A 23637-nucleotide genomic window follows, 5' to 3' on the forward strand; every position below is an offset into this window, starting at 1 on the left:
AGTCACCAGCGCAAGGAATTCTGAGGTACTTTTGTGATGGGAAGTCTTGATGTTGCTTTGTGAGAAATAATTTCTACCCACAAACATAAGGGATAATGGGGAGGCAACCCAGATAAGGCTTAAATGATTTTTAAGGGGCAGTATAATAAATGTACGCACACTTCTGCTGCAAAGCTTGATTTTTCCTTAGAACTGTGTGAATGGGAGCTTCTGCCTAGTCTCCGGTGGATTTTTGCCTACTGCACAACTTGCCATTGTTGGCAGTCTGTAGCCGCTCAGCAGGATTTGGAGGTGCACTAAAAGCGCTGTGTGGGAAAGCCGGCTCAATGCCTGTCTACCACCCCCTGGCAGCATGCACTATTGCTAATCGTTCAGTATCTTGAACACCAAACTTAGATAATTGTACAAAAGGAGGCATCTGAATGAATGTTTGTGACACTTATGGCTGGGTTTCAACCTGTTTTATTTTTTGTTTAGGGTCATCCAGTAGCCGCCACCCAAACCAGGTGACTCCAAAGAAGAGTGGCCTGAAGAATGGGCAGATGAAGAGTAAAGACGATGAGTGTTTTGGAGATGACATTGAGGAAATCCCAGACACAGATTTTGATTTTGAAGGGAACCTGGCACTTTTTGACAAGGCAGCAGTGTTTGAAGAGATTGACACTTACGAGAGGAGAAGTGGCACTCGCTCCAGGGGTACCCCCAATGAGAGGCCAGCACGCTACCGGCATGACGAGAACATCCTGGAATCAGAGCCCGTCGTCTACAGACGGATCGTCGTACCCCAAAATACTAACAAGGAATTCTGCACTGGTATGCTAGTCTGTTTACTTCTGAGGATGCTTATTCCATGGCTCCTCCAGGAGATAACTGGGAAGTGTTCCCACAGGGGGCATCTGTCACCTTAGTGCAACAAGCAGGTTATTCATTTACAGAGGCTCCTTTCACTGTACCACAGTATTTGCAGTATAACCCTCTTTATCTGCCATGTTTCAGACATTCAAAGCATTAAGGTAAAAGGGGATATAATGCCAGGATTTGGAGAAAAGGAGCTACAGTGGAACAGAGTTGTGTTGTGAACTGTCAGACTAGGTTCATGTGACTTGTGATAATTGGAACCAAGGCTTAGCTGTCAGTAGCATGAAGAGCCTGTGTGGATTGACTCCTGGCTCCTGAGAGGGTTGTCTCAGGATTCAGTACATGTGACCATCTTGGCACTTTTGGTATCTTGTTTGTGATATGAGGCAGTACAGTTCATGAACTTCTGATGTTCTGCCTGGATTTGAATAGCATCTGCCAGTAAAGCTGCTAACATGCTTTATTGTTAAAAATTTGAAATCTAGTCAATTTAAAATGATGAGTTGAAAGTAGTTTCAGGTACTATATGTATTCCTGAATGTCCACGTCCAAATATTGTAGTTGTACAGTTATTCTCTTTTTATAACCACTTTTGCTTGTTGCTGTGTGAAAGGTCCAAACAAACAGGAAGCTGCATGTAGTGCTGTTAGGTGCACAAAACACATTCTGATACCTAGGGAGATACACCCTCCGCCTCTCACCTCCCACCCACCCATTCCATTTAAAGTAATCTTAGCTGTTACAAGAATGTAAAACTTGATTTTTAAGTGGTGATGTTCCTTTACTTGAAGTTTTCATCATGTGAAATCCTGTTGACAAACATAATTCCTTAAGTGGCCCGAACAGTGCATCTCAATACTAGCTGCAGCACTTCTGCACTTTCCAGTCCTGTGCAGAGGTTAATAGCACTGTTTAGTGCAAAGCATAGTATAAGCAGTCATTGTGCAAGTTTTCCCCAACTGTGTGACTGCACCCCTGCAATTCCAGTACCAATACCTTCCTAGCAGACAGCAAGCTGTCAGACCGAGGGATTAGTGATGTATGGGTCAGTGAGTTATATTTGATTGCAGTAGTCGTGGAATCTGCATATAGAAAATGTTTGTGTTTGGCCAGGGGTGGGCAAACTTTTTGGGCCAAGGGCCACATCTGGGTGGGGAAATTGTATGCAGGGCAGGGGGTTGGGATGCGGGAGGGAGTGTGGGGTGTGTTTCGGGGGGTGCGGTGTGCAGGAAGGGGCTCAGGATAAGGGATTGGGGCAGAGGAGGGGTGCGGGGTGTACAAGGGGGCTCAGGGAAGGGGGTTGGGGTGCACAGGGGTGAAGGGGGTTAGGGTGCAGGAGGGGTGAGGGATGTATGAGGGGGCTCAGGCCAGGGAGTTGGGATGTGAGTTGGGGGTGGGGTTCAGGCTCCAGCATGCCACCGCATACCTAAAGCGGCTCTGGGGTGGCAGCGGCGTGCACCGGGGACAGGGCAGGCTCCCTGCATGCCGGCCCTGTCCCCAGCCCCACGATGCTCCAGGAAGCACTGTGGCCCTTGGAGGGGGGTGGGGGGTAGAGAGCTCTGCATGCGCTGCCCTTGCTGCGCCTCCAGGTACACTCCTCGAAGCTCCCATTGGCCATGGTTCCCCGTTCCTGGCCAAAGGGAGCTGCGGGGGCAGTGTCTGGAGGCAAGGGCAACGCACGGAGCCCTCTGCCTCTTCTGCCCGAGGGCCGCCGGGAAGTGGTGCTGGCCACTGCGGCGCCATGGGGGGCAATCCCGCGGGCCAGATCCAAAGCCCTGAGAGGCCGGATTCGGCCCCCAGCCGTAGTTTGCCCACTCCTATGTTAGGCCATCTAGTCCATCTCCCTGAGGCAAGTGTAGGATTGTTCCCTACTGCACAAAGCACTAGTAAATGTTCAATCTGGTTTTAAATCCCGCAAGTGACAGTACTTCTAGCACTACCTCTGGGAACCCATTCCTCAGGCTAAGAGATTTCACTATTGGGAAGCTTTTCTGATAATCTCCCCTTATTTTCCGATCATTTCAACCCATTGCACTCTCACGTATACCCCCTTTTACTTATACACCTCTACCTCAATACAATGCGACCCAATATAACACAGATTCGCATTCAACGCGGTAAAGCTCTGACACGCTGCTCTGAGCAGCATGTTAAGGGGGCCAGGCTGCAGCCAAGGGGTTGGGTGAGGGGCAGAGGGTCTTGGGAGCGTTCGGGGCACCTCCTGCCCTGCCATGGTCTAGGAGGCAGGAGCTGTGTGGGGGCAATTTTGAGGGCACCTCAGTCCCAGAGTGGCCCGGAAGCAGCCTGCTCTGCTTCCCTCGCCCCGGCCCCAGCCGTGTCGCTCAGGGGAGGAGGCTTGGGGAAAGGGATTTCCCTCCCTTCCCCCCCCCCCCGCACTCACTGGCAGCGGCAGGAAGCGGAGCAGCCCGCCCCAAGCCCACTCTACTCCACTAGCTCCCAGCCGCGGTGCTCCGCTTCCCGCCGCAGGTGAGTACGGGGGGCGTCCTTTCCCCAACATCCCGCACTCACTGGCGGTGAGAAGTGGAGCGTCGCGGCTGGGAGATGGCGGAGTGGAGCCGGCTGGGGCTGCGTTGCTCCGCTTCCCGCTGCAGGTGAGCACGAAGGGTGTCCTTTCCCCAACCTCCCCGCACTCACCGGTATTGGAAAGTGAAGCAGCCTGGCCCCAGCCTGCTCTACTCTGCCAGCTACGGCGCTCCGCTTCCCGCCACAGGTGAGTACTGGAGGCATCCTTTCCCCAACCTCCCCACACTCACCGGCAGCAGGAAGCAGAGCGGGAGGTGGCGGAGTGGAGTGGACTGGGACCACGTTGCTCCACTTCCTGCCACTGCTGGTGAGTGCCTGTCAAGGGGGTGGAGGGTGTGGATAGGGGTTGGAGCAGTCAGGGAACAGGGAGCGGGGGATTGGGTGTGGGGGGCCCTGGGGGTAATTAGGGACAGGGGTCTCTGGAAGGGGTGGTCAGGGAGCAAGGAACTGGGGGGCCAAAGCAAGTTCGATACAACGTGGTCTCACGTATAACATGGTAAGATATTTTGTTTCCCGAGGACCATGTTATATCGGGGTAGAGGTGTATTAAATAGTTTCTTTCCCTTTTGGAGTGTACACACTTCAAAAACGTGCGGACAGAGTCTTCTGTACCTTTAATTGATGCTTAGCTAAATGATACATAGTTATAAATGTCTTAATCTTATTACCGCCAACCTCCTTATCATTCTTGTAGTTCTTCTTCTAGTTCATTGCTATTTTTCTGGTAATGTGATTACCAGAACTGAACACAATATTCAGAGCCACCTAGACTATTATTTTTCTGTTGTTTGCCATGCTTTTGGATGTCTGGCCCAAAATGTCATTGGCCTATCTTTGCTTTGCTACTGTGTTCCAGATAAACTCTCTACCCCTGAGTCTGAGTATCTGTAGGGATATTGGGAGCAGGCCACCTTCGTTCATGTAGGGAGTCAGTTGTTGATGCTGGAGAGATTACATGCAATAGCAGTGTTAGGTGGGAGGTGCCCAGGCCTAAATCACTTCTTGCTGCTGGGAATGAGTCTGCCAAAACTTTGTCTGCCTAATATAAACAAGTGGAAGATGGAGAGAATTTTCTCTCTGCCTGATCAAACTGCTGACGCATCAGCTGGCCCTCATCTCTAGCATGAATCCAGTTAATCACAGAACTCAGTTTCAGTCAACAAACTTATGTAAAAAAAGTGCCTGAAATGAATGTGCTGGACCTTAGCCAAGAAATTGGATGAAAGTTTATTTTGGAGCTGTAATCTAGTGTGAAAGTTAAGCAGGGAGTGTGTATAAGAGACTTATAATCTAACGGCCTGAATTTGAAATTGACAAAGGTTGGATAAACAGTTATTCTAACATACAGAGCTCCGAGTACAGGAGGTCATTGTTTCTTGTTGTGCGGTTTATTTCCTTACTTATTTCTACTAAGATGCGTACAAACAAGACTTGTATTTATATTTGTCATGGTGACATCTTTTAGTTCAACTAATGAGGTAAATTTCCCTCATCTTCTCTAAGAATTGCATCTTATAGAAGGCTATATCTTCATAACCTAATACTCGGGGAGTGGGGGGCGGGAGGGGGTCGGTTAAAAGAGAGCAAAGCCAGAGTATGGAAATGAAATCATCTTCTCAACTTGGCACTCTCCTACGTTGTCAAGTGCTCAGTATATTAAACTAAGGGTTTGGCTACACTGGAGAGTTGCAGCGCTGGTGGTGGGTTTACAGCGCTGCAACTTAGTAACTGTCTACACCTGCAAGGCACATCCAGCGCTGCAACTCCCTGGCTGCAGCGATGGCTGTACACCTGGTCTGCTTGGGGTGTAACGATTGCAGCACTGGTGATGCAGTGCTGCTTATCAAGTGTGGCCACCAAAAGCGCTGTTACTGGCCTCCAGGGTATTAGGAGGTATCCCAGAATGCCTGCTCACAACAAACAGGAAGAATGGCTGAACTCCGAGCTTCCCGGAGCTACTTATCTAAAAAACAAACACAGCTGCTTTTTGCTGCAGCAAGCGAGCGGAGGCAGGGGAATTGCATTGGAATGTTCACAGCTGTTTGCTTGAGGAGAGAGGGGAGTCCGTGTTGAGCAGCTGCTTATGTGGTCTGAAGGCTATTTAGGAGTGCATAATTTGCATTTAGTGAATAAGAGAGGGGTGGGGGAAGGGCTCAAAACTTTTAAATTGATTGAAGGTTGGTGCTGTGTATCTTCCAGTCCTTAGAACTTGCAAGGCAGGGAGCTGAGGACAGTGTCAGCTCCAAAAATCCACTCTCTCTGTCTCCCCCACGCTCCCTGTCACACTCCACCTGACCCCCGTTTTGAAAAGCACGTTGCAGCCACTTGAACGCTGGGATAGCTGCCCATAATGCACCACTCCCAACAGCGCTGCAAATGCTGCATATGTGGCCACACTGCAGCGCTGGTAGCTGTCAGTGTGGCCACACTGCAGTGTTTTCCCTACACAGCTGTACGAAGACAGCTGTAACTCCCAGCGCTGTACAACTGTAAGTGTAGCCCTACCCTAAGTAATAACTGAAAAGGGATCAGAGCAGTAAATTAGTAAACACTGCTCTTTTTGTTACAGTGTGTGGGGCAGGGGAGAGGATAAGTGATTCCTGTCTGTATAGTTTTCATAACATTTTAAAGTCTAGGATGGAAAGCACTCTATAAATCTAAGGGATGGATCATTGCTAACTTTCTGATGAGTCTCTCATATGGAATTCTGCATTTGTTTCCAAAAAAAACTGTCACTATACAGTAAGAAAGCAATCAGACATTGAGTTCCTTGTTTGTGCTTACGTGGGTAATGATAGAAAAGTTCCATTTCTGTATGTACCAGGTCTTCCCATCTTCCTCCATAAAGGGTAACTTCCTTTGTGTTAGGTGGGGAAGTTTCCTTCCACTAGGGAAATGCTAATAGCTGCATGGTGAAAGCTCTTATAAACACTTGTGTGTTTGGCTATTGCTTACTCTGGGGAGCATTGGCATGAACTTGATTCTGGAGTTAGCGGATCAACCCTCTTGATCTTGCTGCAAGAACGGTTGATTCAATATCTTTGGCCTCTTCCACCCTCTCTCGGCACAGATACAGAGTCTCTGTGGGTAATAACTGATTATCTATTTAAACGGTCATGATTTCCTTTTGTTTAACTTGGTAACTTCCTTCTAACGATTAAAGGGTAGCAGCTGCTGGAGTAACAGGAAGAGAGGGAAGGTTCAGAGTGACAGGCCCTTCATTAGTGTCAGTGGTACTGAAATCTATTATTTCTGGATATCTGTAACAAAGAGGAACCCGAGTCATTGTCGTTTTCTCTCAAAAAGGCTCTATCTAAACTCACCAGTGAATCTCTAGTTGGGAAAGCAAACTTTCTAGTTATACAGGAAATAGCTACTTTTTAGTAATTTCTTTAATCTAGTCCTGTCTGTCTTGGATATTGATTGCCTTGTGAGAGCACAGCATTGACTGACACAGTGATTGGTCTGTCTGATGAATGTAATAAGAACACAGTCACAGTTGCTGGGTTGATTCAGAGGCAGTTAATGTCCAGCTCTTGCCATGCCTGAAGGGGGAAATCTGAGCCATTTGGGTGTGAATCCCTGCGTGCTCCTGCATCTTACTCCAACACATGGCCCAGGGAATAATTTGGGAGGCTTTTGAAGTGGTATCATCACTGCAAAGATCAGAGGACTGGACAGCTGTGTTATGCCACTAATTTTTCAAAAGAAACTGTTGGTCTATCTGTCAGTGCATTTTATTGCCCTTTAAATAAGTTCATTTATAATGGGGGTGGTTAAGCACTGGAATGAATTGCCTAGGGAAGTTGTGGAATCTCCATCATTGGAGATCTTTAAGAGCAGGTTAGACAAACACTTGTCAGGAATAGTCTGATAATACTTAGTCCTGCCATGAGTGGAGTAGATGACCTCTTGAGGTCCCTTCCAGTCTTATGATTTTGTAATGAACACAAGACTGGACAAATCCATTTGTACCAAAGCAACTCAGTGGACTACTGGGAAGTAATGTTTGGTAGCCCAACCATTGTTATAGTCAACTGTATGTTTCAGATAAATGTCTTAAGTAGACCCATGACTCATGGATCTTTTATTGCTTTTGATTCAAAATCCAGTACCCCGAAGGCTAGATGAAGGTGGCTGGTGTTCCATTGTCAGTCCTGGTCTCTCTTCCACAGTTACGCTCACCTATCTTTTTAAAAAGGTTAATTCTATTAACCTGTCTCACTAAAGGGGATGCTCTGAATCTAGCAACCTTCATCCAACAGAGAGGAACTTTTGAGATTGCTGGGTCCAGCTCTCCAAATGCTGTTGTCTTAGGGACTTGCAATATTTTATTCAGTGGTTGTTCCCTGACCGTTCATGTTCTGCCGTGTTTCTTCTTAATTTCTGCCCTCTTTGATTAAACAGCAGGTAAACTGAACAGATTGGGTTTTCTCCTTTGTCTCGTAAGTGACCATCTCTGTAGATTTTGGTTAAAGTGATAGTTTTGAAATGCAAAATACCCTGGCAGCTGTTTGCCTCTTGTATCTCGTAAATCAGTGGTTCCCAACCTTTTCTGGGTGGCGGGCACTGGACATGGAGCCACCGAGGACCATGGCTGGTGGACAAGCATCCGCTGAAATGCTGCCGAGAAATGGCAACATCAAGAGGTGTCACTGCTGAACGATGCCTCTTGGTGACGCCGCATTTTGGCGTCGATGCCTCTTGATGATGCTCTTCAGTGGTATTTTGGCAGGTGCTTGTCCACCGGCCAGTACATGGGTGCACATAGATGCTCTGGTGGTGATAGTGGTTAAAGGGTAGTATGTTTTCTTGTAAGCTCTTCAGAAATGTAGCAGGAGCTTTAGAATGGAGAAGGCAGACTTCAAAACTGGGATCTGTTCCAGAGAAAAACCAACACTGAAGCCAGTACAGTGCTTATCAGGTCTTTGGTCATCACTTATTTAAATCCATCCCTGAGGCTCTTCATGTGAATTACCCCCCAAATGCCCCTTTTGTTCCCTATTACACAATACTTAAAAAGAAAAGTTAAGTGTTGACCCAAAAAAATAAAAATCTGACTACCAAGAAAGCCTAGATGTCCTATTTATGAGAGCAAGAGGGGAGCAATTTGCCTGCTGTCTGCCACTGCTGCCCATCTGGAGAACTGAAGTGCGCCACGAATTTGAAGACCTCTGTCATGTTCCCCCCCCAATCTCCTCTTTTCCAAATTAAACATACCCAGTTTCTTCAGCCTTTGCTCAGATGGCTTGAATTCCATCCCTTTGATCATCTTTGTCGCTCACTTCTGGATCCTTTCCAGTTTCTCTATATCCTTTGTATACAGTGGTGGCCAAAAATTGGACACAGTACTCCAGCTGAGGCCTAACCAGCGCTGAATAGAGTGGTACTATCACCTCTGTTAATACAACCCAAAATTGCATTTGCTTTTTTTGCAACAGCATCACATTAGCTATTCTCCATTCACCTGATAAAGAGACTGATTTGAATGATAGATTATATATCACAGTTAGCTCTGCAGTTTAATATCTGAGTTTCTTAAGAACTCTTGGGTGAATCCCATCTGGTCCTGGTGACTTATTACTGTTTAATTTATCAATTTGCTCCAAAACCTCCTCTATCAACACCTCAATCTGGCTAAATTCCTCAGATTTGTCACCTAAAAAGAATGGCTCGGGTGTGGGAATCTCCCTCACATCCTCTGTGAGGATGAAGACAGATGCAAAGATTTCCTTTAGCTTCTCTGCAATGGCCTTGTCTTCCCTAGTGCTCCTTTAGCACCTCAATTGTCTAGTGGTCCCACTGATTTGTTTGTCTGGTGTCCTGCTTCTAATGTAGCTAAAAACGTTTTTGCTGTTAATTTTTCTGCAGAATTTAAGCTTTAATTTATAGAAGAATTAAGGGGTTTTCTTAGCCCTTAAGATTCTGAATCAAGTGTAAACCAATGTAGTACTGTTTTCCTGAGTCTACAGACAGATGTCTTAAGAGCCTCTGTCCATGTTCATAGCTTTACCAGCAGCAGAATGAGATACAGACGCTGGTCAGTTTCATATTTGCTACTCACAATCCTTGTGTCCAACATGAAACTGGCAAGAATTATGCAGATTTTGTAAAGCTGCTCCTGCTTAGGAAAGCTGAGCAGCAACAGAGGTGGAAACTGGAGCTATTCCTGGTGGCAGAGGAACTAAAAATAGAAACCCTGGAGAAGGAATAGAACAAGACAAAACGCTCTCTCCATTGTAGTTGTCAGGAGGCTCTGGAAAGGGACAGAGAATTAGAGAATTTCCCTGCGTGCCCCTTACTGCAGCCAAAAGGCTGTGGATTTTGGGGGTGGGGAAGAGACCACTCCTCTTTTGCTTTCCAAGAGCTAGACTCGAGAGGGTGTGTATGAAACTTCATATGTCAGAGGCCCATACAGAAGGTAGGGCCCAGGAACAGCACTCTGGTAGCAATCCCATCACCCGTCTCAGCAGTTGAGTAGTGGGGGTGGGCAGTAGGACTTCTCGTCTGGACATTGCACCTGGACCTTGCTTTTTAAAGCCACCATCCTCATTTCTTGTACTCCTGATTAGTGAACTTAGCCCTTTTGGTAGTGGATGTCAGGTTTTTTCCAGCACTGTGTAGCCTCTGCTTACGCGGTGTGGTATAGTAATTGATTTGAATGGGTAACTTGTTCATAGGTCTGTGCCAAGTATGGGGTGTACTTTAGAAATAATTTCTACATTTCTTGGGTTAATGAGGATTTAGTGCTGCTGTGCATGTCATGGAATAGTTAATTTTATCTGCCTTTTTTCATGGGCAGCTGTAAAATATATATTAATATTAAACTCTAAGCTGACCTATTTTATTATCTTGATTACTGAACAGTAAAGAGCCACCTTCCAACCCAAACATAATTAAGCTTGGCTGGAGTTCAGTTCTGGTTGCAGTAGTGTTATTGTTTGCGGTTTACACGCTACCTCCTTGATTGCTTTCCTCCGAGTTTGTTTGTCTCTGTCAGCTTGTTTTAGATAAACCAGCCTGACTGGTTGGATCTTGCGTGAGCGCTGAGAAGGGAAGTTTTCTTGGTGTTTGCATGCTCCTGTGAAAAGAGCAATTAGGACAAAGTGTAATACTGGTTCAGGCCTTGCTGTTTGCATGCTATGATACTGTGTAATCTGACTGTACCTTTCTGTCAGCTCCAAGTAATGTCCCTTGCATTAACCCATTAACGGTATGTCTACACAGCAATAAAACCCCCACAGCACTGCATCTCAGAGCCCACTTCAGTTGACTCAGGCTCATGGAGCTCAGGCTGGAGAGCTAAAAATTGCAGTGTAGATGCCGGGCCGGAACCCAGGCTCTGAGAACCATCCCCCTTGGAGGATCTCAGAGCCCGCGTTCCAGCCCAAGCCTTAATGTCTACGCTGCGATTTTTAACCCTCTGAGCCCAAGCCCCACTAGCCTGAGTCAGCTGACCTGGGTCAGCTGCAGCTGTGTCATAAGTCATGTACTGCAGTGTAGATGTATCCTAAGTGTTCTCGGTTGCCCGAGCTGTCAAACTGATGGAGCAGGCACACATTGTAACTTTAACCATCCGGAGAGGGTGCTACTGGTTTACCACCCCTTCTGTAAAGGAAAAACCTTCGGTTGTAATATGCCAAACGAGGTTGGTGTGAATTGCGGACCCGGAGTCCCAGCCCTCTGGTTAATGAGAATGCTGTGTAAAGTGTAAACAGGGAATCCCAGGACCCTGTCCTCCAGTTTAAAAATATCTGCATTGTTTAAAAGCAATTTGGGAGTCACAAGCCCCAGGTCAGAGAGGGGAGTGTATGTGAAATGCCAAGTTTGGAGAGACCCTGAACCTGGGTCACTCAATCCTACCTCAGGCTAGAGAAACAAGATCTGATGAAGGAGCAAAGATATGAATGGGAATGCGCTATGGCTGAACCTTGCGTGACTCTGGAGGAAAAAAGGGAGTGTGAACACTGACAGGTGCGTGACTAGTTTGACAGGTTTAGGATTGTTAGTGGCTTAGGACTCTGAACGTTCAGCTTTTTGAAGTTGCTGCTATCAACTGTTTTAAATTACTTCTGATAATACACATGCTTGCATATGTGCGGCATGTAATAAAAGCTTGATTACAGAAAAGTCTTTTAATTAGCTGTTAACATGCAAGGTCAGGTGTTCAAAACTGTTCCAGGTCCCTGTAGCAGTAATATGTCTAGTTTGTTTCAACACATTCCTAGATGTTAAGGCCGAAAAGGGCCATTAGATCTAGCCTGACAACACAGGCCATTGAATTTCACTAAGTTACTCTAGCATTGAGCCCAATAATTTGTTTGACTAAAGCATATCTTCCTGAAAGGCATCTGGGCTTGAAGATCTTGAGAGATGGAAAATCCACCACTTCCGATGGTTTGTTCCAATGGTCCATGACTAGGGCTCCTAGGTGCTACAGGAATACAAATGATCACCTGCACTGTTAAAAAATTGTGCCTTGTTTCTGATTTGAATCTGGCTTTAACGTCATGCCATTGGTTCTTGTTTTGCTTCTCCACTAGATTAGAGCCTTTTAGTAGCTGGTGTTTTCTCCCTTTATGAAGGCACTTATACACTGTGATTGAGTTACCTCTTGAGCTTCATTCTGAGCTCGATCTGTTTAGCTTAAGTCTCTCACTGGAAGGCATCTTCTCCAGCCCTCAAATAGTTGTTGTGGCTCTCTTTGCACCCTGCTTTTCAACTTTTCAACATCCTGTTTGTAATGCGCACATGAGAACTGCACACAATATTCCCATCCTGGTCCCACCAATGCTTCCCTACTCCTCTGTTTGTATATCCATGAATTGTATTTGTCAGTTTTCCCATAGCATTGCACTGGGAGTTCGTGTTGAGTTGCTTTGTCACCGTGACTCCTGAATCCTTTTCAGAGTCACTGCTATCTAGGAGATAGTTCCCCATTCCGTAGGTATTGCCTGCATTCCTTGTTCCTTGCAGTTGTGGTTGTATTAAAACCATTTTATTTGCATGAGCCCAGCCCACTCAGCAATCCAGATGACTCTGTATGTTTCCCTGTTGTCATTATTTACCACTCCACCAGTCTTTGTGATCTGCAACACCTTAAGTATAGACAAGGGCAAGCAGGGGGCTTACATTGATTGAGCTAAGGGGAACCTGAGCTAGCTCTCTTGGTGCAAACTCTGGCTTGCCCTTGTTGGTGCTTGGGAGTCGGCACCAGTGCAGCTACACCACTAGCTGAATTGACGCTGTTCCTGCGCTGTTCCTGAGTTCATATGTAGACTGTGTCTGTAACTGATACATGTGTGAAAATGAATCAGGATTGATGTTTGTGACTGTTGCAGAAGTAGGGCAACATAAATGAAAGTGCCAGATTTTTTGGCACTTCAGTCAGGCCCTGCACCTGGCACTTCATGCCATGCCTAAGCTGTGAAAGAGAGCTTCATCTTCTCGTGAGTGATATACATTTTTTTTTATCTGTAATGTATCTCCCATATGCTTCCTATGCCTCTCACTTGCCAGTCCCACAAAGTGACAACAGACAGAATGTTCAACAATAAATCCCAAAGCCTTCACTCATTCAGAGGCTGCTGATTGTTCCTGAATGCCTCTAGGCACTGCTGATTCAGTTCAGAGCAGCATAGTTGAATTAGCCAAACAGAAGTGAGCCAAGAACTTGCTTGCCTGCGTGCAGTCAGTCCCCCTCAAGCTGTGATTATCAAATATCATGAGCTAAGCAGAATTGAGCTGTGCTGGTATGTGGATGGGAGACCTGTAGGGAAATCCAGGTACTACAGGGTGGAATATTGAGGCCTCATCCAGACTAGGGGAGGAAAATCGATCTTAGATACGCAACTTCAGCTACGTGAATAACGTAGCTGAAGTTGAATATCTAAGATCGAATTACTCATCCGTCCAGACGGCGCGGGATCGATGTCCGCAGCTCTCCGTGTCGATTCCGGAACTCCGTTCGGGTTGATGGAGTTCCAGAATCGATGTAAGCGCGCTCGGGGATCGATATATCGCGTCTAGACTAGACGCGATATATCGATCCCCAAGCAATCGATTTTAACCCGCCGATACGGCGGGGTAGTCTGAACGTGGGCTGAGGCATGAGTATCATATATCCCTAGAGTTTTTACTGAGCTGTTATTCTAGCACAGCACTAGAAGGTGCTGCATTATTTGAGAACTTTTCATTGAGACGTTAAAGGTCTTGACGTGTGTGGTCAAAGATCCAGTGATATTTTGGAAGCACATTCTTTCTACCGGATTCCCCCTGTATTTTGAATTGGATACACTATTCTAAACTTCCTGTCCTAAGCGGTTATGTATTGCTGTCATGTGCCGGTTTACAGCTGCTGTGTTCCAACTCAGGCCATGTCTACATCTAAAATTTTGCAGCGCTGGTTGTTACAGCTGTATTAGTACAGCTGTATAGGGCCAGCGCTGCAGAGTGGCCACACTTACAGCAACCAGCGCTGCAAGTGGTGTTAGATGTGGCCACACTGCAGCGCTGTTGGGCGGCTTCAAGGGGGGTTCCGGGAACGCGAGAGCAAACCGGGAAAGGAGACCAGCTTCGCCGCGGTTTGCTCTCGCGTTCCCGGAGCCACCCAGCAAACCGCAGGGAAGGAGACCTGCTTGCTCGGGGCTCCGGGAACTAGAGACCAAACCGGGAAAGGAGACCCGCTTCGCCGCGGTTTGCTCTCGCGTTCCCGGAGCCACCCAGCAAACCGCAGGGAAGGAGACCTGCTTGCTCGGGGCTCCGGGAACTAGAGAGCAAACCGGGAAAGGAGACCCGCTTCGCCGCGGTTTGCTCTCGCGTTCCCGGAGCCACCCTGCAAACCGCAGGGAAGGAGACCTGCTTGCTCGGGGCTCCGGGAACTAGAGAGCAAACCGGGAAAGGAGACCCGCTTCGCCGCGGTTTGCTCTCGCGTTCCCGGAGTCACCCAGCAAACCGCAGGGAAGGAGACCTGCTTGCTCGGGGCTCCGGGAACTAGAGAGCAAACCGGGAAAGGAGACCCGCTTCGCCGCGGTTTGCTCTCGCGTTCCCGGAGCCACCCTGCAAACCGCAGGGAAGGAGACCTGCTTGCTCGGGGCTCCTGGAACGCGAGAGCAAACCGGGGAAGGAGACCAGCTTCGCCGCGGTTTGCTCTCACGTTCCCGGAGCCACCCAGCAAACCGCAGGGAAGGAGACCTGCTTGCTCGGGGCTCCGGGAACGAGAGAGCAAACCGGGAAAGGAGACCAGCTTCGCCGCGGTTTGCTCTCGCGTTCCCGGAGCCACCCAGCAAACCGCAGGGAAGGAGACCTGCTTGCTCGGGGCTCCGGGAACTAGAGAGCAAACCGGGAAAGGAGACCCGCTTCGCCGCGGTTTGCTCTCGCGTTCCCGGAGCCACCCTGCAAACCGCAGGGAAGGAGACCTGCTTGCTCGGGGCTCCAGGAACGTGAGAGCAAACCGGGGAAGGAGACCAGCTTCGCCGCGGTTTGCTCTCGCGTTCCCGGAGCCACCCAGCAAACCGCAGGGAAGGAGACCTGCTTGCTCGGGGCTCCGGGAACGAGAGAGCAAACCGGGAAAGGAGACCCGCTTCGCCGCGGTTTGCTCTCGCGTTCCCGGAGCCACCCAGCAAACCGCAGGGAAGGAGACCTGCTTGCTCGGGGTTCCGGGAACGAGAGAGCAAATCGGGGAAGGAGACCAGCTTCGCCGCGGTTTGCTCTCGTGTTCCCGGAGCCACCCAGCAAACCGCAGGAAAGGAGACCAGCTTGATTACCAGAGGCTTCCTCCTTCCACGGAGGTCAAGAAAAGCGCTGGTAAGTGTTTACATTGGATTACCAGCGCTGGATCACCAGCGCTGGATCCTCTACACCCGAGACAAAACGGGAGTACGGCCAGCGTTGCAAACAGGGAGTTGCAGCGCTGGTGATGCCCTGCAGATGTGTACACCTTCAAAGTTGCAGCGCTGTAACTCCCTCACCAGCGCTGCAACTTTCTGATGTAGACAAGCCCTCAGAGGGGTTTGCCTTTCTGTGGCAGGGAAGTGGATTTTCCAAAATTAGTGAAGTCTGTAAAATTCTAGGGGTTCATTGCATGAAAGGTGCCCCATTAGTGCAAGTTCATTCTTGCTTAGAGTTGGAGTGGGGTAGAGAATTGGGTAGTCATAGCTCCAGATACTTTAAGTAAAGAAATCTAGCTTGTTTTACTGTTGACTTCTGGGGATCTCACTGTAGAAGTGAGAAACCATCTCTGCTCTGCCATCCATTGCAGCAGGGTATGTTATTTTCAGCACTTCAGTCCTGCTGATCCAGTCTTTTTTTCTATTCCAGAGTTGGAGCAAGTCCTAGTGTGTTAGAGAATGGTGTTGCCAAACAACACACAAGTGTCTGAGAAACATTGAGAAATATATAATTACTTGGGTTCTTTACTAGGGTTCTTTATTACACATTATTCTTGTGCCCATGTGATCCTGGCAGAAGTTCTGTCCCTCTGGAATTTTGCTGTGTGGAGAACCAGAGCAGATCCTGGAATGATACTGTTCTTGTTGGGATTTGGTGTTCTGTGATCAGATTTCTAGAGCCCTGCATGGATACAAAATTTGTATCCGCATCCGATATGCAAAAATCGTTCCCAGATATCCTCATCCATGGATGTCTGCAGATTTGCAGGGCTCTACAGATTTACCCGACAGGGCACAACTGAGGTGACCTTGACAGCTATCCTCCATTAGCTCAAAGATATTTGTTTATGTTACTTGTGTTAGGAATAACTTGAACAGATAATAAGGCTGGACTGAGCAAAATGTGTAGAGGTTGGTGGTCTCATCCTTTGGATCCTCAGGATCCTTTAATTTGGCTGGTCATTATTGTCAAGTTAAGGTATAATATCTTTCCTCTCCATGGGGTGCTTCTAGGTCACAGTTTCTGTTCCCTGGCTTCCAGTGCCACTAAAGTCTGTCACAGCCATGTGCACATCCCTTGTAACGAGTTTGAAGGTGGTTTCTTGTGTTCAGGGTGTCATGGAAGCCCCTAGTAAAGAACCCAAGTAATTTAAAGAATAAGAGTGGAGTTTGCAGGCTACACAAGATCATCTCCCCCAAAGGAGTTATCCCTGGCCAGAGAAACCTATGGTCCATATGATCCTTCCCACATTTATGATGATCCTCAAAGCCATGGGCTGCCCTTTGAATGGATGTCTGCCATATTATTCTAAGCCCGGCTGCTCTATGGGCTGTCACAATGCTGCATAAGTACTTGAAGGATGGCTCTCATGGGCTTGCAGAAGATGAGAGCTGTTAATAAACAGAACTAAAATAACTGCAGAATGCAACTGAACCATTTTAATTTCTCAGCCACATTCTGCATAGGGCTGGTTCTTAGACTGAGATATGCCATGGTAAAACTACCTCTACCTTGATATAACGCTGTCCTTGGGAGCCAAAAAATCTTACTGCATTATAGGTGAAACCGTGTTATATTGAACTAGCTTTGATCCGCTGGAGCCCCCCCCCAGAGCACTGCTTTACTGCGTTATATCCAAATTCGTGTTACATCAGGTGGCGTTATATCGAGGCAGCGGTGTATCACAGTCACCAATCAGAAGCCTTTGAGCTGTTTGCTGCCTGATAAAGTCTATGGCTGGATTATTCAAAGGGGCTGGCAAGAGGTAGGTCCCTAAATACCATGGCAAAATCTCACTCTATATAGTTACAGGGCTTTAATTGCTATCTTTCTGAGTTTAGAGGTATGGATTCCTGGCCAGGAAGCCAGCATCACCTGCTGAGTTGAGATCAATTCAGCCAGAGAAGATATTTGGGGTCTTTTGGAGGTTGTATAAAGTTTGAGATGAGGTGGTACAGTATAATGGGACTGTGAGGGACACTCTTTCATTTCTTCTGGTGGTGATGTGAAGCCACTAAGATTTAGGGGATTATTGGTGGTGTGAGTAACGTGGTGCCCTTGCCAGCTGTATGAATAAGAAGTTAGGTTGATGGAGGGAGAAATGTTTTTTGTTTTGAGACTTGTGAAGTAGGAAACTAGCTGGCTTTTATACAGTTTGCCCTCACAAATCCATCTAGCTTTTTCAGTTTATCCATGTATTACCCTCGCTGAGGGGGAGATTCCATCCTGGGATCTCTGGGGGAGTTTATCCTGGAGAGTCTGGGTTTAGAAACAGTGTAACCACTGTCTCATTAAGGAGGGAAATGCTAGTGATTGTGGTAGCGGTAGTCAGATAGCACTGGGTAGGACATAGAGTAAGCAGGAGTTTGGGGAAACATCCTTCCCAAAGACTCCTCAATCCAGAATTGCCACGCTCCCTTTGCTATCCTGTTCTTGAGTAGAAGCTGCTAGTTGGCAAGGACAGGGGTCTACTGAGAAGAGGTCACTTTTGCTGTTGAGCTTCCAGGATTAAGCTACTTCCAAAGAAACCTTTTTTTGCAAGTTCTGGGCATGCTTGCAGTAAGAACTTGAGCCAGGAGGCCCCTTTCCCAATTAGTAATTGTGGTTTGTCCTCCAAGTTTGTTTCTTAGGAGCCTAGAGGAGAATGCAGGCTGTAGTGCAGCAGCCATTCTCACATCCCTTGAAGAAATAGTTCCTGTGGCAGTGTGCTGAAGAAGTGCAACAGCTAGCTAGTTGAGATTCAAATGGCTGCCTCTTGAAGGGAGCTGGAGCCTGCTGGGAGCACACCACCCGTTAGAGATAAGGGGACCTCCTGTAGAGACAAGTAGCCTCTTTGTTATATTCATTTTGGAGTGGTCTGTCATTTAGTTCAGAACAGATCTTAACCCTCTGGAGGTGTCTGATTATTCTGTCCTTCCTTCCCCTTCTCTTTGAATTGCAGACTCTGGGCTAGTCGTTCCCAGCATCTCTTATGAACTGCACAAAAAGGTGCTTTCAGTAGCTGAGAAACATGGACTGACTCTGGAGCGCAGACTGGAGATGACTGGGGTGTGCGCCAGCCAGATGGCATTGAGTCTGCTCGGAGGACCCAACAGGTAAACAACCAAAAAATCCCTGCTGTGAATCTCCCCATTTGCCTTGTGAATGGAGTTTACAGAAACTAGCTTGTTCATCAAAGATGTGGCCAAATGAAGTTGTATAAAATAGTCTCCAGTGAAAATCTTTGTAACTGTCACAGTCCAGGACACTGCACTTGTCCAGCAAGGGCACCTGCTCTCAGGCGTCTGGCTCCCAGCCAGTGCCTTTCTTGGGTAGAGACCTGCATCTGTCCCTTCTGACCCAGGTGTATCCAGGCTGCACAGTTCCCTGCCTTCATTGTTCTCCCCAGCAGAGACAGGCTGCCCAAGCACACAAGTACAGGTGTAATTGTTAACAGCTGTGAGGTACCACACAGCATTTCCTATGCAGGCCGACTTTATTCTTAAGGTAAAACTCATTAAGGAGAAACATTAAAAGTAATAAAACAACCTATACAAATACTAATAAGCTTACCAGAGTTAACCCCAACCCTAATATGAAGCAGTTCTTCAGGCCCTGCTCCCTTCCCCACCCCCCGAATCCAAGGGTTACAAATTCATCACAGCTTCAGCTCAGAACAAGCACTCTCATAGCATCTTTAGTCTACCTGCTATATCGGGTGGCCAGCCTGTGGCTCCGGAGCCACATGCGGCTCATCAGAAGTTACTATGCAGCTCCTTGTATAGGCACCAACTCTGGGCCTGGAGCTACAGGTGCCAACTTTCCAATGTGCTGGGGGGCGGGGGGTGCTCACTGTTCAACCCCTGGCTCTGCCACAGACCCTGCCCCCATTCCATCCCTTCTCACCCTTTTCTCTGAGCCTGCCATGCCCTCATCTCCTCCCCCTCTTCCCCAGAGCCTCCTGCACACCATGAAACAGCTGATCAGGTGTGGGGAGGCGCTGATCAGGCTGCAGGTGGGCAGGAGGTGCTGAGGGCAGGGGAGCTGATGAGGAGCTGCTGATGTATTACTGTGGCTCTTTGGCAACATACATTGGTAAATCCTGTCTCCTTCTCAGGCTCAGGTTGGCCACCCCTGCTCTATACAGTTCAGGGGTCTTTGATCTGGAGTTTCCAGGAGCAGGTAATTAGTAGACAATGGGTTTTCCCCTCCAGGCATCATTTGAAAAGGGAGAATTTGAAGTGGGTCATTTGCATTCCCCAGGTACAGGTGTCTCGCAACTTACGCGCATTTAACATGCGCGATTTCAGCTTTACGCTGAAAGGCCTGGAATCTGGGAGAGGGTGTGGCCTCAAGTAGATGAGGCATGGCCTCAAGATTTAAAGGTCCTAGGGCACCAGCTGTAGCTGGGAGTCCCAGGGCCTTTAAATCACCCAGGGGGCTCCCAGCTGCAGAGGTGGCTGGTAGCCCCTGGGGCGAACTAAAGGGCCCGAGGCTCCAGCCACCGTGGAGTTTTGGGCCCTTTAAATGCCAGCCTCAGCCCAGCTGCCAAAGCTGCGGTCGGAACTTAAAGGGCTCCTCCGGGCTCCCCACCATGGCGGGAAGCCTGATGGAGCCCTTTAAATCCTGCCTGCAGTTTTGGCAGCTGGGCAGGGGGGTAGGGAGCCCTTTAAATCCCGCCTGCAGCTCCAGCGGCGAGACCGAGGGGCATTTAAAGGGCTCCACCGGGCTCCCCACCGTGGTGGGAAGCCTGGTGGAGCCCTTTAAATCCCGCCTGTAGCTCCGGCGGCGGGACCAAGGGGACATTTAAAGGGCTCGCCGTCCGAGCTGTGGGCGGGATTTAAAGGGCTTGGGGGTTTGACTATACGTGGTTTTCGCTTTACGCGATAACCACGGAACGGAACCCCCGCCTAAGATGTGACAGACCTGTACTTCCTTGGAAATCCACTTCACACCTGTTGTTCCCAAAAGTCCTTTGAAATTCTGAATACCATTCAGAGATTGCACTGGTCTGTCTCCTAAAGAAGGTACATACATAGGGCTTGTCTACACCAGCAACATTAAAGTGCTCTGACAAAACCACCTCCGCGAGGGGCATAGCTCTGTCTATACTGGCACATTACAGCACTGAAACTTGCAGTGCTCAGGGAGGTGTTTTTTTCACACCCGAGTGAGAAAGTTGCAGCGCTGTAAAGTGCCAGTGTAGACAAGCCTGTACAGTTCCACAGTAAAACATACCCAGTTGCATGTTTAATATAATGGACCTCAATAACGGTAAACTTAATTTTATAAAGTTTCAATAATTCAGAAAGTTCATTCAGGATATTGCAGGGTATTGTTGATCTATCACAGTAACTACTACATAGTACATACAGGGCCGTGCTAATCCAGATGGCCAGATGTTGCTTTGTCTAGATGCTCTTCCCCCTTGTCTGGACACAGAAGCACTATTCTAGCCTGTTATGCAACCCCCACACCGTATTCATGCGTCAGTCCTCATATGACCATGAAAACGAGACCGTAATCCAGATAATCTAAATGCCAACTGCGGGGAGAGCTTTGCCTATAGTCTCACTTCCTTATTGTCCCTCCCCCTACATTGTATGTATACAGAGCACCAGGAAACCCTCTTGGAGAGACCGTCCTTGTTCCAGTACTCTGGATGTATTTGAGTTACTCATGGCTTCACCTGGGTTTCTATATCCCAGAACGAGTAATGTCCCTTGGTCAAATACAAAATCAACAGAGGAGGAAATAAAGAATAACTCAATTCCTGGTGGAAACTTTTTCAAAGAAGCTAACTCAGGGAAGACTTAACTCAAGAAAGATGAAAACACTTTATAATTTCAGATTAGCTGATCCTTTGCATGAATAATGACACCCTTCTATAAGTATTTATTTTAAATGTCATTTTTTTAAAGGCAGATGCCAATAAAAACAAAACTCAAGAACTAAGAGGAATGCACCATCTAGTTACAATATTACTTAGGTTTTTTAAAAAAATTTTGAATCCAGTTTGGGAGTCTTAATCTTTTCCTGGGGCCTAATTTGACAAGAGGTCAGATATGCAGTTGGTCCTGTCTGCATGTGTGCGTGCACACACCCTTTATGTGAGCAAAAACCTGCCTTCAGTGTGCAGTCACTAACTACTCAAGTAGACACATAATTGCAATACACTTTTAAGCCTGATTTACATGACCCTGATATTTTAAGGTATTTTCCTCCCACTGAAGAAAGAGCATTAACTCCCACTTCTGTTGTGTAGAGAGTGCTGCACCTCAATCCAATGTTTCACAAAACATTGTCTACACAGCAGCAGCGCTTTCCCTAACAATTGATGCTTGCTTATGCCTTGAGATCATTCATGAGGCTGCCTTGCTGGAAAGTAGACACATCCACTTAATCTGTTATTGCGCCTGAAACTGGTGGTGCATGGAGGTAATGGGAGTGCTTTAAAAATACGGTAGTATGAATTGTTTTCCACCTTTTAATATATCTGATCGGTCTGAGGTGAACCCTAAGTTCATGGTGGCATTGCTATGCTTTAAAAAGCTCTTATTCATTCATTCCTTTCTTGGGCTCAAAACAAGCCCATTGGAGAGGGGCAAAATGGCTCTTTTATTCTCCCTGTGTTGCACTGTATGCTACTATAGAACAATGGTCTCACAGCAAAGCCCCACAAAAAGAGAGCCAAACAAAGGAAAAGGTGAAACCATAGAACTCCAACCTGCTTGAACTGCAACACCTTCTCAGCATCCAATGGAAGTGCCCCTTGTTTTGAAACAGAGCCCTTGTGGACGGGATATTGATGAGATGAATAGAATATGCTGCAAGGTTCCAGAATTGTTGCTGTCTGTTTTACCTTCTGAGGAAACACTGAAGTGGAGCAGGTAGGTCATCAGTAATTTCCCAGTGCGTAAGTGCTGGACAGGATGAGATGCTGTCACAGCATATATATGTGTCTTTCCAGAGCAGGAGAACTCTGGGTTCCTAATCTTCAGATCGTTAAACAGCTTAGGGCGATTTCTGGGACCTCCACACTCTAGATTCCATTGTCATCACTCTCCCAGGGAAAGAATGCAGAAGACACACGGGTTTTAATGGTTTCCCCATCTCTGTGTTTCAGGTTGAATCCTAAAAATGTTCACCAGCGACCCACAGTGGCTCTGCTGTGTGGCCCCCATGTGAAGGGGGCCCAGGGAATCAGCTGTGGACGGCATCTTTCCAACCATGACGTTCATGTCATTCTCTTCCTACCCAACTTTGTCAAGATGCTGGAATCCATCACTAATGAGCTGAACCTTTTCAGCAAGACCCAAGGCCAGCAGGTGTCCAGTGTCAAAGGTAAGCAGTGTAAGGCTTTGGTGAAAGCTGGGTCTGAGCTGGGACACTGAGCAACTTGAAGAAGCTTGTGCTGAAAGAGTCAGGTCCTACTTATGAGTGCAGCACTGAAGGCCTGCACTGTTGTAGCATCAACAGTTTTCCTTTGAGTGATTGTGCACAGAAATGTTCCGCTGTAAGTGTGCGTGCACCCAATGCACTCGAGTCTCAGTGAAAAGTACATGTGCACAACACATCTCGAAGAACAATGGTTATTGTACAGGTAAGTAACCCATTTTTCTTGGAAGGGAACTTGTCTGTCTAATTGAGCGTGTTTATTCTAACACTGTCATGTATTCTTAGTCCAATGGCACCACTTAGTGGTCACCAGTGGCATTCCCTCCTTTTACATACCTATGGATTATTTGTAGGGCTGTCGACTGCACTTAACTCATGCGATTAATTCAAAAAAATTAATCACGATTAATCGCACTGTTAAACAATAGAATACCAATTGAAATTTATTAAATATTTTTGAATGTTTTTCTACATTTTCAACTATATTGATTTCAATTACAACACCGAATACAAAGTGTACAGTGCACATTTTATATTATTTTTATTACAAATATTTGCACTGTAAAAATTATAAACAAAAAATAGTATTTTTCAATTCACCTCATACAAGTACTGTAGTGCAATCTCTATCGTGAAAGTATAACTTACAAATGTAGATTTTTTTGTTACATAACTGCACTCAAAAACTAACAATGTAAAACTTTAGAGCCTACAAGTCCACGCAATCCTACTTCTTGTTCAGTCAATCGCTAAGACTAACAAGTTTGTTAGCAAGGGAGATACTGCTGTCTGCTTCTTATTTACAATGTCACCTGAAAGTGAGAACAGGCGTTTGCATGGCACTTTTGTAGTCAGCATTGCAGGGTATTTACATGCCAGATATACTAGACATCTGTATGCCCCTTCATGCTTCGGCCACTATTCCAGAGGACATGCTTCCATGCTGATGATGTTCATTTAAAAAAAAAT

The 23637-nt window shown here is 47.1% G+C and overlaps 1 protein-coding gene across 8 annotated transcripts in view; it reads left to right on the plus strand.

Moving 5' to 3' along the window:
- EDC3 (enhancer of mRNA decapping 3) overlaps positions 1 to 23637 on the plus strand; it is a 78617-nt gene that overhangs the window by 48540 nt on the left and 6440 nt on the right. For all 8 annotated transcript variants that reach the window (XM_030578519.1, XM_030578522.1, XM_030578523.1 and 5 more), the window contains 3 exons: positions 478 to 813; positions 18233 to 18386; positions 22397 to 22614. In XM_030578519.1, the coding sequence (XP_030434379.1) occupies positions 478 to 813; positions 18233 to 18386; positions 22397 to 22614 (708 nt within the window). The remainder of the gene's footprint in view (positions 1 to 477; positions 814 to 18232; positions 18387 to 22396; positions 22615 to 23637) is intronic.

The sequence above is a fragment of the Gopherus evgoodei genome, chromosome 10 (assembly GCF_007399415.2).
Source record: "Gopherus evgoodei ecotype Sinaloan lineage chromosome 10, rGopEvg1_v1.p, whole genome shotgun sequence".
NCBI lineage: Eukaryota > Metazoa > Chordata > Testudines > Testudinidae > Gopherus > Gopherus evgoodei.